Source organism: Anguilla rostrata, chromosome 18 (assembly GCF_018555375.3).
Source record: "Anguilla rostrata isolate EN2019 chromosome 18, ASM1855537v3, whole genome shotgun sequence".
NCBI lineage: Eukaryota > Metazoa > Chordata > Actinopteri > Anguilliformes > Anguillidae > Anguilla > Anguilla rostrata.
This window is the reverse complement of record NC_057950.1, coordinates 32,843-50,763: the sequence shown is the minus strand read 5'-3', so window position 1 is coordinate 50,763 and position 17,921 is coordinate 32,843. Positions and strand designations below refer to the sequence as shown.

Below are 17,921 nucleotides of genomic sequence, written 5' to 3'. Positions count from 1 at the left end.
TCAGCCTCAGCATGGCAAGCTCGGTGTAAAAGCATGGCTGCCAGTGTGCCTCAGAATGAATACCAATTGAGCCTCAGCACAGAGCAGAGCGTAACATCAAAGCTCCTCCTCCTCTGGCAGGAACAGCCTCTCCTCAGTGCTGCCCTTTCAGTTCCCTTTGGCTTTCTTTAGAAAAAGTATTTTAAAATAAGCCCAGTCGGCATATATTCTCTGAGACTAACAGCCATGCGTTGCACATACAGTATGCAGAAGCAAAAATCAAATAGCAAATCGTGAATTGGTCTTTTCTCCCCACCCATTTCTGTACCTCCCCCCCCCTCCCGCCCCAAAGCCCTATCGCTATTGCAGGTCTTTGCTGTGTTGAGGCACGCAAGGATTAGCAAGCAAATGCTTCGGCTGCTCGAAGTTAATCAATAGCTTAGTTAAACTGATCCTGCTGGCTGCTCTTGATTCTGTATGGGTGGATTACAGTTAAACTGATCCTGTTTTCCCTGCAGTAAACCCGCCGGTCTGGCAACGCGACGTGGTGAGCAGACGGGCCTCTCAGAGGCCGACCTTTACCTTTTTCTCAGGTGCAGGGGGAGTATTCTCCTTAGCTGCCTCCTTTGGGCTCGGTCTGGAGGGCGGAGCGCCCGAGCTCGCTCCAAAAATGTCTCCGTCTTCGTCGTCGTCGTCCCCGACCCCCCCGAACAAATCCACCGCCTTCTTCTGTTTGGGTTTCTCAAACCCAGCTACAGCAGAAAAGAAACACACAACCTCCATGAGACGCGTGTTGTGTTTATCCACAGACTAAAGGAACTCTCCTGGGACTTTTTTAGGTTAAAGAAGGCCTAAAGAAGGCCACAAGCAAGAAGAAACTACAAGAGGCTAAGTCTCAGAACGCTGAGAGTACAAAATGGCAACAAAGAGACAGACTGAGAGCAATACACAGACTGGGAGCCAATCACAGATGAGCAATACACAGACTGAGGAGCAGATCACACAGACTGAGGAGCCAAATACACAGACTGAGGAGCAGATCACACAGACTGAGGAGCAGATCACACAGACTGAGGAGCCAATACACAAGCAGATCCAGATGAGGAGCAGATCACACAGACTGAGGACCAATACACAGACTGAGGAGCAGATCACACAGACTGAGGAGCCAAATACACAGACTGAGGAGCAGATCACACAGACTGAGGAGCAGATCACACAGACTGAGGAGCAGATCACACAGACTGAGGAGCCAAATACACAGACTGAGGAGCAGATCACACAGACTGAGGAGCCAAATACACAGACTGAGAGCAGATCACAGACAGAGGAGCCAAATACACAGACTGAGGAGCAGATCACACAGACTGAGGAGCCAAATACACAGACTGAGGAGCCAAATACACAGACTGAGGAGCCAAATACACAGACTGAGGAGCAGATCACACAGACTGAGGAGCCAAATACACAGACTGAGGAGCAGATCACACAGACTGAGGAGCCAAATACACAGACTGAGGAGCAGATCACACAGACTGAGGAGCCAAATACACAGACTGAGGAGCAGATCACACAGACTGAGGAGCAGATCACACAGACTGAGGAGCCAAATACACAGACTGAGGAGCAGATCAAATTTTCTCATGAACAATCCTGCTGCAGCCCATCAACCTGCTCCTATAGATTTCTACATTACATGTAACAGTCAGGTACAAAGCCCACTTATCGCCCTCCATATCTCCTGCAGAACCATGCATATCTGCAGGATCCACCCTTAATTATTCCTCCTCGTTAGGAGTGGACACCATACGCACCAGACTTCATATTTAAGCACGTGAGAAGAGCATGAGCAGCACTGTCACATGCCTGTGAAATTCGCTGATAAGCAGATGAGGTGATAAATGAATGCAGTGGGAAGCATGTAAAAGACGTGCGTTCTGCTGACTCCAGGGTGGCTGACTCATATTCACCAGAAGCGGACTTTTTCAGAGTGCTGCCGCTGAAGAAATCTTCGTCGTCGTCCTCGTCGTCGAAGAGCCCGGCCGAGGCGGGCTGGGTGGGGGCCGCCTGGGGCTTGGCTGGGCCCCCGTTCTCCCTGCCCCCTGAGGAGCCCGAGGCATTGCCCGGGGGGCCAAACAGACTGCTTCCTGCAGGAAGACAGAATAAAACACACAAGTAGTGTTTACTAGATATACGCTATAATATACTGGAGGAACTCATCCCTAAAATCTGAATTCAGTATGTTCTGTCAAACCCTCGGACAATAGGTATCACTGTGAAATAGTCACAAATGCTGTGTGTTAATGGAAGTTACGAACACTGTATTTCAGACATAACTGAAGACTTGCAGTATTGCTTTCAGTCCAGTTCCTTCTGAGTAGCTAATGACTTTCTGAAGAGGCAACGGCATTAAAGTTCTTATAAATGAGGGTGTCAGTTACTTTCATATTATGCCTCTGTTATTTTTTCTGTTATGTATAAATAAGGTGTTTTGTTTGTGGTTTTCAAAATAATAAAGAGCACATTCAAAAGAAGTGCATCAATTTGATTTCATCCCCACCATGCACATTCATGAGGAGAAACGGGGAATGGTTAAGAAAAGCAGAGTTTCAACTGAAGCTTCCTTTTTTGCACTTCACTTTCTTAGTCATCTTGAACGCTCCCTTTACCTGGGAATATAGAGACAGCCCCAGTGGGAATCTTCCTTTTGGACTTGGATAATACAGGATCTATTGAGAAAAGGCAGAAGACAGAAGCAGGCCCAGGTGAGGATTTGAAATGAATACCCAGATAAACAAGCTTAAAAACATACAAGGGCTCAGAATGAACTTTCAATAAACCTGTGTGGGGTTAAGACCGTATTTTCACAATTATTTTTTAAAGGTTGGAGATTATTTTCAGAGAAAGATGCCATACTGTTCATCAGTCTGATGGTTAAAGGCATGTCACTTTTGTTTCAGTACCACTTAAAAATAGAGTACATCACTCCAGCTATCACAAACACTACAACATAAAAGGAATGTGTGAAACACCTGTACACCTTGATATATAACAATGAAAACATCTTTAATAATGTCCTGAAGTTATGTATTGCACAAACTGCTTAATTAGCATTAGCTCTAGAATAAATGAAAGGCATCAAAATGTTTCTTTTCTTTTGAATTGTTTAGGGGAATATTATAGCAGACAACTCTCTGACACAGCTCATAGTGCAAAAAGTAATATCAATATCAACATACATCTCATCGGGGGGGTTATGGCACAGGCATGCCATTCTAGGATAATAATCTAGGATGCTCACAGCATGTCACGGTGTATAGCTTGCATGCATAAATATGTACATATGTATGTCTCAATCTTTGGGAAAATAGAAAAGTAAAATATTAGTTTATTTCACACAAATCTATATGGTTAACCCACCAAAGCAGTTTTACACAGTATAAAAATATATCACTGAGAGAGGCCAAGGGATTCTGAGAGAAATCCAACGTTAAACAACATAATATTGTGCAAAGGTCATGAATCCTTCTGCTCATGGTGTGTTTTCTTACTGTACTGATCTCCTGAATGAAAAGTAGCAGGATCCAGGTCAGGTATAGCTATGCTGCTATAGCCTTATTCTGCCGGGGTTTTCCTTATTGCACGCAGGCACATCTGTCTCTTCTGCTCTGCTTGCTAATCTACCTTTTGAACCCCCAACAATGTTTTTTTTTTCTCATTTTCCTCGGCTCTGGGCACCTGCTCGGAGCTCTAGCCAAAGTTTGCTGAGCACCCCCCCCGGCCCGGAGCTCCAGCCCTAGACCAGCTAAACCAGCTGGGCACCCCCGCGTCCTGCCACTGTTGACTTTCCATAACAAACCGGTGCCTGCCCGCGGCAGATGGGTTCCCTCTCTGAGTCCGGTTCTGCTCAAGGTTTCTTCCTGCTATCAGTCAGGGAGTTTTTCCTTGCCACTGTTGCCCTAGGCTTACTCTTTAGGGGGGCGGTTCTCTGTAAAGCTGCTTTGTGACAAAGCTCCTTTGTTAAAAGCGCTATACAAATAAAAATTGATTGAATGATTGAGGTAAGGATGCTTTTCATACATAACAAACTTCACGCAGCATGAGTCAACATTGTACAGGCCCTGGACACCTGTTTCAGCGTGCAATTTAATCTCATTTTATTTGTATAGCGCTTTTAACAAAGACACTGACACAAAGACGCTTTAGAGAGGAAATGGAAAGGATAACTGGGAAAAAAACTGGGACTAAACCCACAAAAAGTGAACAACTGTGGTGAAAAAATCTCCAGTAGGAAGAAAAACATTCAAATGGTGGTGAGAAAAAAAAACCCAATGAGAAGAAATCTCAGGAGAAACACAGCTATAGAACAGGAGGCCATCCTCCACTGGCCAGTATGATGGAAGTTAGGGGTATGCACTGTCATGCCCGGTGTAACAGTTAAGGTTATGTACTGTAATGCCCAATGTAACAGTTAGGGTTATGTACTGTAATGCTGTGTACAGTTAGGGTTATGTACTGTAATGCCCAATGCAACAGTTAGGGTTATGTACTGTAATGCCCAATGTAACAGTTAGGGTTATGTACTGTAATGCTCAATGTAACAGTTAGGGTTATGTACTGTAATGACTGGTGTAACAGTTAGGGTTATGTATGGTAATGCTGTGTACAGTCAGGGTTATGTACTGTAATGACCAATGTAACAGTTGGGGTTATGTACTGTAATGGCCAATGTTATAGTTGGGGTTACGTACTGTAATGCCCAATGTAACTGTTGGGGTTATGTACTGTAATTCCCAATGTAACAGTTAGGGTTATGTACTGTAATTCCCAATGTAACAGTTAGGGTTATGTACTGTAATGCCCAATGTAACAGTTAGGGTTATGTACGGTAATGCTGTGTACAGTTATGGTTATGTACTGTAATGCCCAATGTAACAGTTAGGGTTATGTACGGTAATGCTGTGTACAGTCAGGGTTATGTACTGTAATGACCAATGTAACAGTTGGGGTTATGTACTGTAATGGCCAATGTTACAGTTGGGGTTATGTACTGTAATGCCCAATGTAACTGTTGGGGTTATGTACTGTAATGCTGTGTACAGTTATGGTTATGTACTGTAATGCTGTGTACAGTTAGGATTATGTACGGTAATGCTGTGTACAGTTAGGGTTATGTACGGTAATGCTGTGTACAGTTAGGATTATGTACGGTAATGCTGTGTACAGTTAGGATTATGTACGGTAATGCTGTGTACAGTTAGGGTTATGTACTGTAATGCCCAATGTAACAGTTAGGGTTATGTACTGTAATGCTGTGTACAGTTAGGGTTATGTACGGTAATGCTGTGTACAGTTAGGGTTATGTACTGTAATGCCCAATGTAACAGTTAGGGTTATGTACGGTAATGCTGTGTACAGTTAGGATTATGTACGGTAATGCTGTGTACAGTTAGGATTATGTACGGTAATGCTGTGTACAGTTAGGGTTATGTACTGTAATGCCCAATGTAACAGTTAGGGTTATGTACGGTAATGCTGTGTACAGTTAGGGTTATGTACGGTAATGCCCAATGTTACAGTTAGGATTATGTACGGTAATGCTGTGTACAGTTAGGGTTATGTACTGTAATGCCCAATGTAACAGTTAGGGTTATGTACTGTAATGCCCAATGTAACAGTTAGGGTTATGTACTGTAATGCTGTGTACAGTTAGGGTTATGTACGGTAATGCTGTGTACAGTTAGGGTTATGTACTGTAATGCCCAATGTAACAGTTAGGGTTATGTACTGTAATGCCCAATGTAACAGTTAGGGTTATGTACGGTAATGCTGTGTACAGTTAGGGTTATGTACTGTAATGCCCAATGTAACAGTTAGGGTTATGTACTGTAATGGCCAATGTAACAGTTAGGGTTATGTACTGCAATTCCCAATGTAACAGTTAGGGTTATGTACTGCAATTCCCAATGTAACAGTTAGGGTTATGTATGGTAATTCTGTGTACAGTTATGGTTATGTACTGTAATGGCCAATGTAACAGTTAGGGTTATGTACGGTAATGCCCAATGTAACAGTTAGGGTTATGTACGGTAATGCTGTGTACAGTTAGGGTTATGTACTGTAATGCTGTGTACAGTTAGGGTTATGTACTGTAATGGCCAATGTAACAGTTAGGGTTATGTACTGCAATTCCCAATGTAACAGTTAGGGTTATGTACTGCAATTCCCAATGTAACAGTTAGGGTTATGTACTGTAATGCCCAATGTAACAGTTAGGGTTATGTACGGTAATTCTGTGTACAGTTATGGTTATGTACGGTAATGTTGTGTACAGTTAGAGTTATGTACTGTAATGGCCAATGTAACAGTTAGGGTTATGTACTGTAATGCCCAATGTAACAGTTAGGGTTATGTACTGTAATGCTGTGTACAGTTAAGGTTATGTACGGTAATGCTGTGTACAGTTAGGGTTATGTACGGTAATGCTGTGTACAGTTAGAGTTATGTACTGTAATGGCCAATGTAACAGTTAGGGTTATGTACTGTAATGCCCAATGTAACAGTTAGGGTTATGTACGGTAATGCTGTGTACAGTTAGGGTTATGTACTGTAATGTTGCGTACAGTAAAAAGAGCAGGTCCTGCTGAGTATGAAGCATTCTGCAGTCGGCCTCACCTTCAGCAGCTGGTACTGGACTCGTTCCCCCCAGCTGGTGTTTCGGCGCATCGGAGAACAAATCGCCCTGGGAAACAAGCCCCATAGGACCCAGAAATTACTGACCTTTTACTGTCAACAGGTATCCAACGAGCATACCTGGTTACCACGAGCACAGGCCAGCCTCATCATACAACACATCCGCAAACTCAATCAGGAGGCCTGAGACCGCGGGTCCATCCGCTAGGGTCTCCTGATCAAGAGCTTACAATATTCCAAAAAGCAGGATGTTTACGAAAAACACACCCTTCATGTGTAAAGCCCAAAAACTATGAGAGCATACAAACACACTTTCAACTTTCACTCAGATTAAAAAGCATCACATTGTCAGGAAGATGAAGATCAATTGGAATACGTTTCATTTCTCGAACCCAGCAGTTTTAACTGTAAACACCCTCGTTTGAGGTCCGGCACTCTGAATAACGAACACAAGTGCATCAACCATTAAAACACCTCACTTACCCAACATGTAAAATATATTTATTTGATTTAATTTGGTAATTATTATCAAAGATATGAATTATCAATCAAATCGGCGAATTTGTTGATAGGCAGAGCAAAATGTTTAGATCAACCGTTATCAAAATGTACAACTCACAACCAGAAATTTTTTTTAAGTTACAACAAATATTAAATCTAAAGATGAGGTTCAACTACCTTAAAACAATTAACAAAGGTTACAGACATGGACAGTCACACAAGAAATGCATGAGAGAATATACCAAACCACAGCTTTTGTCCCAAAGTAATCCAAAAGGCAAAAACCAAAAGACAGAAGATTCCAAATGAACCAGAGATAAACCGTAGAACACCAGACATAGATGCAGGACTCAGATGCACTTCCAACTGTTACCAAACTTCTTCTTTATAAGTTGCCCAAAAACTTAACTTAACTAAAGGAAAGCTGCATATTTTAACTGGTGAAATAGAGGAGGGGCACCCCCTCTGACACGCACGCACGCACGCACGCAGACACACAGATTCACACCTCAGATGTAACCCCCCAGGCTATGCTGGCCGAGCACTTTGAAGCTTCCTATGGCTGAGAATGGCCAAATGGTGAATTACATGTCTGACAACATATTAATGTCACCATTAATGAGTGGAAAACACATAATGCTTTTCAGAAAGGGTGTATTTTCAGAGGTATGTTTTTTTTTTGCCATTTTCTTCCATTTTCATTTAGTTGTTATACCAATTCCCCGTGTGTCCTGGTCGATGCGCTATCCTCTGTCGGTCTGGGGAGGGTGTAGACTACCACATGCCTCCTCCGATACACGTGGAGTCGCCAGCCGCTTCTTTTCACCTGACACTGGGAGGTTCACGCTGTCTCCCCCAGATCCACTCCCTGCTGAACAGGCGCCCCGACCAACCAGTAGCAGTCGCTAATGCAACGATCAGGGCTCATACCCTCAGCGGCTTCCCACTCGCGAACACAGCAAATTGCGCTCGTAGGAACGTCTGACCAAGCCGGAAGTACCGCTGCCGGGGATTGAACCCAGGTCTCTGCGGTGGTAGGCGAGTGCTTACACCTGTACACTACCCAGACGGCCCACCAGAGGTATGTTCATATTTCAAAGACTATAGGTGGCTAAAGCTGGCCTCTAAAATGGACCGCCTCTAAAACTGCATATGTCCTCAAATATGAAGTCGCATTTTTTTTAAACAACTCTAATATGCACATTACCCAGTTGCTAAGAGATGAAGGCTAAAAAGTCTAATCCGTACTCCATGAACTTTTTATATTTTGGAAATATCTTCTTTGCCCCTCCATCCTGCCGAGAAACTATATGTCATAGTGAGCACAGCCATAAACTTCACACATACATTAAAATGCATAGCAGCCCCAGTGATAACTACAATGTTTCTGCATTTGGGTTGGATTCTATTCTCATGAAACAATCCCAATGTAAGAAAGCCACATTAGCTACGTGGATTGCTAATGAGCCAGGTAGAGACCCTGACTTAGAGTGGTGGTGGGCTTAACAGCACAAACGCAATGGCTCGTTTGTAAAGCCAGGGAAATGATACGGGAAACATTCAGGCTACATTCACCTACCTCATCATCGTCATCAAACAAGCCCCTCCCTCCACTGAACAGACCGCCTTTCCCGCCAAATGGAGAATAGTCCTCATCCTCCATTTTTGGAGGACTGAACATGTCATCATCATCAGGAGCAGCTGTGAAGATTACAAAGTTCAGTCTCAACAGCAGTGAGTCACACAAGAACAGAATAAATAAGGAATGATCTGCAATTTACAATAATGCTATATTGTCACTTGATATGGTATATGTAACTGGATTTTTATGAATCAAAAATGATTATGAATGTAAAAATCGAATGGAAAAGAAATCAATAAAAAATATGAATATCCATCTTGAAGTCACACTCCCTCTGTTATATCTTAAATTTAAAAATGATGGCTTCTGTAGAAACCAGAAAAACTGGCTTAAGATTCACTATTTAAATTCACCATGCCAAAATGTAAAAAGCAGGACACTTCCTCTTTTTACTTACACCTGCTCATCATTTTAAAACCTCCTCTTATTTTTCACCATTCTCTATTTTTACTTCTCTGTTGTTCTTTCAATATGGAACACCCAGTGTGGCCTTGCAGAATCGAGTATGCAGTTAGGCCTTGCAGAATCGCGTATGCAGTTAGGCCTTGCAGAATCGAGTATGCAGTTAGGCCTTGCAGAATCGCGTATGCAGTTAGGCCTTGCAGAATCGCGTATGCAGTTAGGCCTTGCAGAATCGCGTATGCAGTTAGGCCTTGCAGAATCGCGTATGCAGTTAGGCCTTGCAGAATCGCGTATGCAGTTAGGCCTTGCAGAATCGCGTATGCAGTTAGGCCTTGCAGAATCGCGTATGCAGTGTGGCCTTGCAGAATCATGTGAGCAGTCAGGCCTTGCAGAATCGCGTATGCAGTGTGGCCTTGCAGAATCGCGTATGCAGTGTGGCCTTGCAGAATCATGTGAGCAGTCAGGCCTTGCAGAATCGCGTATGCAGTTAGGCCTTGCAGAATCGCGTATGCAGTTAGGCCTTGCAGAATCGCGTATGCAGTGTGGCCTTGCAGAATCGCGTATGCAGTGTGGCCTTGCAGAATCGCGTATGCAGTGTGGCCTTGCAGAATCGCGTATGCAGTGTGGCCTTGCAGAATCGCGTATGCAGTTAGGCCTTGCAGAATCGCGTATGCAGTGTGGCCTTGCAGAATCGCGTATGCAGTGTGGCCTTGCAGAATCATGTGAGCAGTCAGGCCTACCCTGAGATTTAACAGCCTTGGGCTCTTTCTTTCCTTTACTCTTCTTCTTTGCGGCAGAGGTGGAGGATTTTAATGCTTTGGAAAAATTGATAGAAACAAACAAAAATAAGTATGCAGATGAGATGGGGCAAGCACACCAAATTCATGCAATACCATTTGTGTGGGGGAAGAGAGAACTATTTCACAATACTTTAGCTGGAGTGCATTCCATTTGTTATTTAACCAGCAACGCAATGAATAAATATGAATGAGATTCACAGCTTTTTTATCTTTTTTGGGCAATGCACACATGTACATGAACTGATTGTTATATGTAATAATTAAGGGCAGGAAATGGAGTAAAAGGTGAAGGGCAGGTTGACTCACATGAGCGATCCTCTTCTGGCTTGCTTGGCACCTCCCCTTTAATGCGGGCGGCCAGTTCATCTGCAAACGATGCAGGGCCAGTGGAGCTCTGAAATTAGCAGGGAAAGTTTCACACTGGCACACACCACCCTCACCTAGAACCAACAGAACAGCTGAACCACACACCACCCTCACCTAGAACCAACACAACAGCTGAACCACACACCACCCTCACCTAGAACCAACACAACAGCTGAACCACACACCACCCTCACCGAGAACCAACACAACAGCTGAACCACACACCACCCTCACCGAGAACCAACACAACAGCTGAACCACACACCACCCTCACCTAGAACTAAACACATCAGCTGAACCACACACCACCCTCACCTAGAACTAAACACATCAGCTGAACCACACACCACCCTCACTGAGAACTAAACACATCAGCTGAACCACACACCACCCTCACCTAGACCCAACATATCAGCTGAACCACACACCACCCTCACCTAGACCCAACATATCAGCTGAACCACACACCACCCTCACCTAGAACTAAACACATCAGCTGAACCACACACCACCCTCACCTAGACCCAACATATCAGCTGAACCACACACCACCCTCACCTAGACCCAACATATCAGCTGAACCACACACCACCCTCACCTAGAACCAAACACTAACACAGCAAGTGTGCTAAAGGCTAACACAAAGTGTGTACCTGTCCATCTTCGTTTTCATCTTTATCAGATTCTCCAAATATATCAGAGTCTTCCTCTTCATCCTCCTCTTCTTCATCCTCCTCGCTTGCGATCGATGACTTCTGTACGATAAAGAGATAAACTCACGACCCTTCCACAGTCTGTTTCATGTTACAACCTCCAAAATCTACTTTCTGTACTTCCCAGAAACCACAGCAATAAATATGAATATTGGGAATTAACATTATCCTGCCAAATAAGATGCATATAATGATATTATTTTGTGGCCTTCTTGCTTGTCCCTACCTGATTTCCGCGTGCAAATAAAAATATGTGAGTCAAATGTGTTCAGAGAGACAGCAATTGTGGCTCTAAAATGGCTAACTCACTTCTTTTATGCTTCCTTGTCCTTCTTCATCCTGGTCAAAGTCATCTGACTGCTAATTCCAAAAACACAGTAAAAGAAGTATAAACAAATACATAAAATTATGATCGTAGCACAGAATCCCTGAAGTGTCCCTGCATGTTTATTAAGGCCTGGAGCAATTCAGTTCATTAATGGCAAATACTATTTTTCCACTCATTGTTGAGTCTGTCATCAAAGAAAATCAAGAGAAATTCATGACCTATTGCTGGATATGTTTACCACTTAGAACATGCAAATAGAGGGTAAGTGATTTATTCACAGAAGTGAGTTATAAATAAGCAGCTTGCATGGTAAGATAAAAGATAAATGCTTCACCATTCAAACAAGAAATAATGAGTTACAGTACTTTTGAAAAAACATAGAAGTCTTACATCGTCATTCTTATCTTCTTCACTGTCAATGACGCTGTCTCGGTCGCTATCTATGGACATTTCTGTAAATAAACAAGAGAGCTTCATAACTGAGAAAGTTTACACATTTATAAATGCAGAGCATTGTCTCATGAAGGATTTGTGATTTTAACTGCCTAAATACACTAATTCCTTTGGTGTCTGATGTCTGATCCACAGTACGAAGCCAGGCTGCATTATGGCTCTACCTGATTTGCTGGCTCATACTGCCCTCTTAAGGCCACTGCAGGTACTGAAACTACATGCACAAATCATTCCGTTTGTTCAGTTGTGAAGTAAATCAAAGAAGCATGTCAGAAATATATGTCATGGTAGGTATGATACGTTATGACATTCGCTTGCTCAGAAGTTCTTGCTTTCAATTATATATAAAATGAATAAAACCGATTTTTTATACATGAAATCACTATGTTGTAAAAAAAGATGAGCATAGCTGTAATGGTATTATTTGTGTACAGATTGTAGAGCAGCCAGGCGCTGTGTTTAAGACAATGACAGTGTTCTACCTTCACTGGAGAGGTCTCCAAGCCCCACGTCATCTTGTTCCATGAAGTGCTGAGATCCTATCAGGTAAGGCAAGGGTCTGTCCACATACAGGTCCTGCAAGCAGTGATGTCATCAACACACACCAAACTCAGGAAACATTCAGGCTGGAAAACTATTTTAAATAAAGAAAGCTTTCTCTGTAAGCCCATTTATTATAGAGAGAGAATTAGTCTTCACCAGTCCTCAAAAACAATAAAATGCATAATTTTGTTTAATTAAAAATGGTGATTCCCTTAGGTAGGCCAGGACAACAAAAAACTAAAAACCCACCTCTTCTGACTGTATCTTAGCTCCCTTTCTATTTCCACTAACAGTTGTTTTCCTATGTATTACTTTAGGATTGTTACAGTGTGCTTTATGCTTTTATATGGCCTTTAGCAGTATGAATCTATGCTAAGTACTATGGCCCTCGGGTGGCATAAGTTAACTTTGCTATATGCTTTAAAGATGTTGCACATACTAGTTGGCCCAGTGTTAGCCAGGAGTGAAACTACTGCTCACATAACTCAGAGACAGGCACTAATGCTCTCTTAAACAGCAGGTCCCTCTGGATTAAGTGACTGTAATGTAATTTTTTACTTTGCTTGCTTAAACAGCGGGTCACTCCACTGGCACACAGTGGATCCAACGGAGACATGTACCCAAGATTTACGCACCTTTGGTTCTAGTATCGGCTCAACTCGATCAGCGATTTCTTCATCTTCCGATTCCGAGTTTCCTGCTTTGATATCCAGCTGCTCAAAGGCAGATTCCAGAACCCTCAGGCCGTAGTTCACTGCTTCCTGGACTTTAGGAATGAGCTCCGCCTCCTTCTGTTCTCGCGTCTTCTCCTGAGGAATTAAAGCGCTATTCACCACGCGAAACTAAGAGGGTTAGGGTGAGGGTTAACCCTCACCCTAGCCCTCACCACATAATATACTCAAGGGCATAAACTAAGCTCAGTAAGGTTGTAGTTGTCTGGACTAGAAGCACTGAACTTTCACACTGGAAGATGCAAGCTGTTCTTTATTTTCTAATGTGCATTTAAAAAGTGTGTAAAAAGTGCAAATAAATCGCAATCACAAATGTCTCTGTTGAATTTTGACCATTTTCTGGATGAAATAGGAACGAGGTATGTCTAGTTTATTTAACAGTTACCTTATCCAGGTCATTTCCCTAGTTAGAAGTATAGGCCATCAGGATTATAATCCTGGTCAATAATCACATTTCAAGTGGGCTCGACCATAACATTACTATAAACATTTAGAATAGCACTTTCCAAAATATTAAAAATCAAGATATCTTAGATCTGTTCAAACATTTCCCCATTTTTTCAGATTTTTTGGCTTTTGACCAAGTGACAAATCAGAGGATTCATCGAGATGATGAACAGCACCAATCTTTATCCTCATTCAGATTTACAGTCCAGGGAAAAAAGATCATCATCATCACTATCATCAATAACAGCAACCGTCTCAAACTGAAAATAAAAACACCCTGAAGCTATTTATAGCACAGGGGTAACACAGGGTTAAAATCCCTCCACCCTGCAGGCATCCCTGTTCTCTGCGATTCTCACCTGTTCTGGCTGTATCTCTGTAGCTTCAGGTTTTGACACAGGCTCCTCCACTTCCTCGTCATACACGCGCTGTAGAATTCAACCAATCAGCCCACATGCCCACTCACAGCAAAGAGATACAATTCAACCAATCAGCCCGCTTGCCCACTCACAGCAAAGAGATACAATTCAACCAATCAGCCCACATGCCCACTCACACCAAAGAGATACAATTCAACCAATCAGCCCATATGCTTACTCACAGCAAAGAGATACAATTCAACCAATCGGCCCATATGCCCACTCACAGCAAAGAGATACAACAATTCTCAGACATGACTGTAAAACATGGCACAATTTTTTGAATCAATGATGAAGGAATGGAGACAGCTTGTCCTGAGACTCTTAAAGGTGCAGTGGGTGTTCAGTGAAGCATTGCTAGATGAATGACACATGCTCTTGATGAAGCAGGTGTTGAAGTATGTGAAGCATGTTTAGACATGGGTTCTTGATGAACTAGCTGTTGGAGATTGCGTGAAGCACATTTTGACGTACATTCTCGATGAACTGCGTGTTGGAGAGCATGAGGAAGTCGTTGAAGACAGTGTGAAGGCAGCAGTCTGTGGCCTTGGTGTCTCGGATTAGGCCGTCCAGCTGCTTCTCAATCTCATGCGTCTTTGACAGCATCCTCTGAGAGAAGTCTTGGAGGAATAGGAAGAGCTACGGAGACCGAGATGAAACCATAATGAGAGCGAGACAGAGGCGAGACCACATTTCCACACAATATGACAACTATATGCAGCTCTAGGACAAGCACGTGACAGTGCAAATAACTGAGCCCCCTACTCTACTCCTGAAGTACCTCCTGTGGAGCAGATGTGATCTGAGATACCTCCTGTAGGGCAGAGGTGATCTGAGATACCTCCTGTAGAGCAGATGTGATCTGAGACATCTCCTGTATTTCAAGATTTCATGCCAACTTCTGCTTAATTATTGAAATAGTCCAATATTTCACTTGATCTGCCATTTTTTATACACTCGTGAGTTACCGACACAGACTACACAATAGTCCAATACAGGACTGTTGCACTGGTTCTTGTGTATGCAGCTGTAATATAGAACTTGTTGGAACTGTAGCATCCCAGTATATTTTGTGCTACGGTGCTTATTACCTTTTCTATAAAGTGCTTATTAAATCTCCAGTTGTAGCCTTCATGTCACCTTTTTGTTATAGAAAGTTATTTTAGATAAGTTTCTAACTCGGAACATCTGAAAGGAATTGGTGGACAGACTTTTAGAAAAGAGGACCATCTTCAACAGCTTGGGTTACATCTACCTGCCCGGGGAGATCCTGCAACCTGCGCTGAGCCTGAATAGATGCTTGGAACATCTTTAGGACATATTGATTTAATCCTAATGGCTGTCACAATGTAGCCTCATAACCCTTATAACTGCTAATAGCCTGAGTGTTCATATGTATTCAGAAGATGGAAACAATAAAATCTGCAGAGCTCAAGTATTTCCCTCATGTACAGATGAAATTCTAAGTTTGAAACTCTTATTGATTAATGTCCCTTTTCCCAGTAAAAAACAGACATAATTAAAAAATGCAATAACATTTAAGATTCTCAAAATTAATGATCCGAGATGCATGTTCCTCTGTCTTACTCCGGAGTCAGCAGCCAGAGACCAGTTAGCGCTGGTCTTGCGAATCTCCTCCAAGGACCATGGCCTCTCCCACACCTGCTCACCCGTCCCGTTCTGTTCACTAGGCCCGTTAGGCCCGTTAGGCACGGCCGGCGACACTGCACTCATCTGCAACACACCACCCACACGTTAGAACACTGCAACACACCACCCACACGTTAGAACACTGCAACACACCACCCACACGTTAGAACACTGCAACACACCACCAACACGTTAGAACACTGAAACATACCACCCACACGTTAGAACACTGCAACACACCACCCACACGTTAGAACACTGCAACATACCACCCACACGTAAGAACACTACAAACACACCACCCACACATCAGAACACTGCAACACACCACCCACATGTTAGAACACTGCAACACACCACCCACACGTTAGAACACTGCAACACACCACCCACACGTTAGAACACTGCAACACACCACCCACACGTTAGAACACTGCAACACACCACCCACACGTTAGAACACTGCAACATACCACCCAAACGTTAGAACACTGTAACACACCACGCACACGTTAGAACACTGCAACATACCACCCAAACGTTAGAACACTGCAACACACCACCCACACGTTAGAACAAGGCAACACAAGACCCACACACATTGCAACATTGCAACACAACACCCACACACAACACATAAAGTAGTAATTCACCTAAATGTAGCAAACTCGTGATTAGCCTACTGTTCTCTTCATTTGATCATAGCTTTATCATAAGTTCATTACCAATGAACGTGTGTATGGAAAACAGGTATAGGCTATAACTACTGGCCTGTAACTGCATAACTCCAGAACCTGGAGCTTCTTCATTCTAATTCAAACTCGCAAGCTACTGTCACGCAAAAACAAACGAGCATTTAAAAAAATGTATTTCTGCTGAATGACATTTAACAGAGAAACTATAGCACTTACTAGGCTGGGAACTATCTAGGTAACCATTCGGAATTATTGAGAATTACTAGCATCAGCAACGACTGTAGACTGTAGTAGCATGCGGATATTGTTACATCCTTCCGAAATAGCTAACTTCGCTCGCTGGTTAACAATTAAAATTTGGTAGCCCTGCAATAATTGCTTAGCAATAAAGCTAGCCAATACACTGTACACTAATATTTACATAGAGAATAGCTACCATACGGTGGCACTTCTAGTTAGCCACCAGCGTTATTAATGTAATTCGGGCCAGTTTGGATCACAAAACTTAGTTACTTAGCTTGCCTTTCAAAACCAATACTGCTTCGCAATTCGCACAATATAAAACAAAACAACCATAGATATCGTATTCTAGTTATCAAAGACGGAAAAGCTCAGCCACAGCTAGCTTATTGGGCTAGCTAAAATGCGTGCAGGCTGACTCTGTCTTTCAGCATTACTTTCATTTTCTAAAAACTAGTCTAGCTAACGCTCGCATATCACAAAAAAGGAACAAAAGTGTACAGCTATTCCCTAGCTAGAACTACAATTAGCTTTACAGCACTTGGCAGCATGTAGCAGCTCATCAATCTCTGCCTAAGCTAGCGTGGAGTCATTGTTCTTACCTTTTGGCAGTAACGTTCTCAAACTTCTTCGGGTACTGCTTTTCACTTTATTTTTAAGACTGTGCGCTACAACGAAGCTTTAATGTCCCGTTTTCTCATCGGTTTTCTGACAGGTCGGCCATGTTCTGTGTGTGCTGTAGGTTATCAGCTGACACGCGTCACCTGACTAACGGAGCCTCGGAGACAAGAAGATCTGAAGCGGATTGCGGATTGTGCATTACGTTGTGCAATGGGCCAATTTTTTCCACTGTATTTACAAAAAATCCAACAGAGATTGGACTGCATTACAGTATCAATAGCCTTTTCATATAATTAATGTTTCTGTTCAAGATGGTTTCCCTAAATTTGACCCATTACAAGCCTATGAAGTAGACCACCCTCATATATTGACTTTGAGGGCTTGACATCAATCAGTCCATTTACAATGGCAGCCAAATTACATTGAAAAGAAGGGTGAAAATATGATCATTTAATTGACTTGGAGGGCAAATAATGCTGGAAACTGTGTTTAAATGACTGCCACATTTGAACAGAAATTGTACTTTTTTATTCAGTCAAAAAAAAAAACAACTGTGTAACACAATTTGCCATTGTTAAGGATACGGTCTAGGATTTCAGAGCTATGTTCAGGAGAAAGTTTGTGGTTTCTATTTTCATTGATGACATTGAGAAGAAATGAGAGCTGAAAAGCTCAAATAGTTTCCTAAATGCGGCTAG

General features: G+C 42.7%; 1 protein-coding gene across 4 annotated transcripts in view; it reads right to left on the bottom strand.

Annotated features, from left to right (window-relative positions):
- washc2c (WASH complex subunit 2C) overlaps positions 1-17,369 on the bottom strand; it is a 34,738-nt gene extending 17,369 nt beyond the window's left edge. Inside the window, exons 1-16 of one of the 4 annotated variants that reach the window (XM_064317733.1) lie at positions 17,205-17,369; positions 15,605-15,751; positions 14,492-14,656; positions 13,958-14,026; positions 13,056-13,229; positions 12,360-12,453; positions 11,815-11,876; positions 11,406-11,456; positions 11,037-11,138; positions 10,324-10,411; positions 9,958-10,032; positions 8,753-8,874; positions 6,655-6,721; positions 2,649-2,708; positions 1,950-2,126; positions 562-731 (exon numbers count right to left, since the gene is read on the bottom strand). In XM_064317733.1, the coding sequence (XP_064173803.1) occupies positions 562-731; positions 1,950-2,126; positions 2,649-2,708; positions 6,655-6,721; positions 8,753-8,874; positions 9,958-10,032; positions 10,324-10,411; positions 11,037-11,138; positions 11,406-11,456; positions 11,815-11,876; positions 12,360-12,453; positions 13,056-13,229; positions 13,958-14,026; positions 14,492-14,656; positions 15,605-15,751 (1,623 nt within the window). In that variant the 5' untranslated portion in view covers positions 17,205-17,369. The remainder of the gene's footprint in view (positions 1-561; positions 732-1,949; positions 2,127-2,648; positions 2,709-6,654; positions 6,722-8,752; positions 8,875-9,957; positions 10,033-10,323; positions 10,412-11,036; positions 11,139-11,405; positions 11,457-11,814; positions 11,877-12,359; positions 12,454-13,055; positions 13,230-13,957; positions 14,027-14,491; positions 14,657-15,604; positions 15,752-17,204) is intronic. The other 3 variants (XM_064317730.1, XM_064317731.1, XM_064317732.1) reach the window with 3 other exon arrangements.
- Between the last annotated feature and the right edge of the window lie 552 nt (positions 17,370-17,921).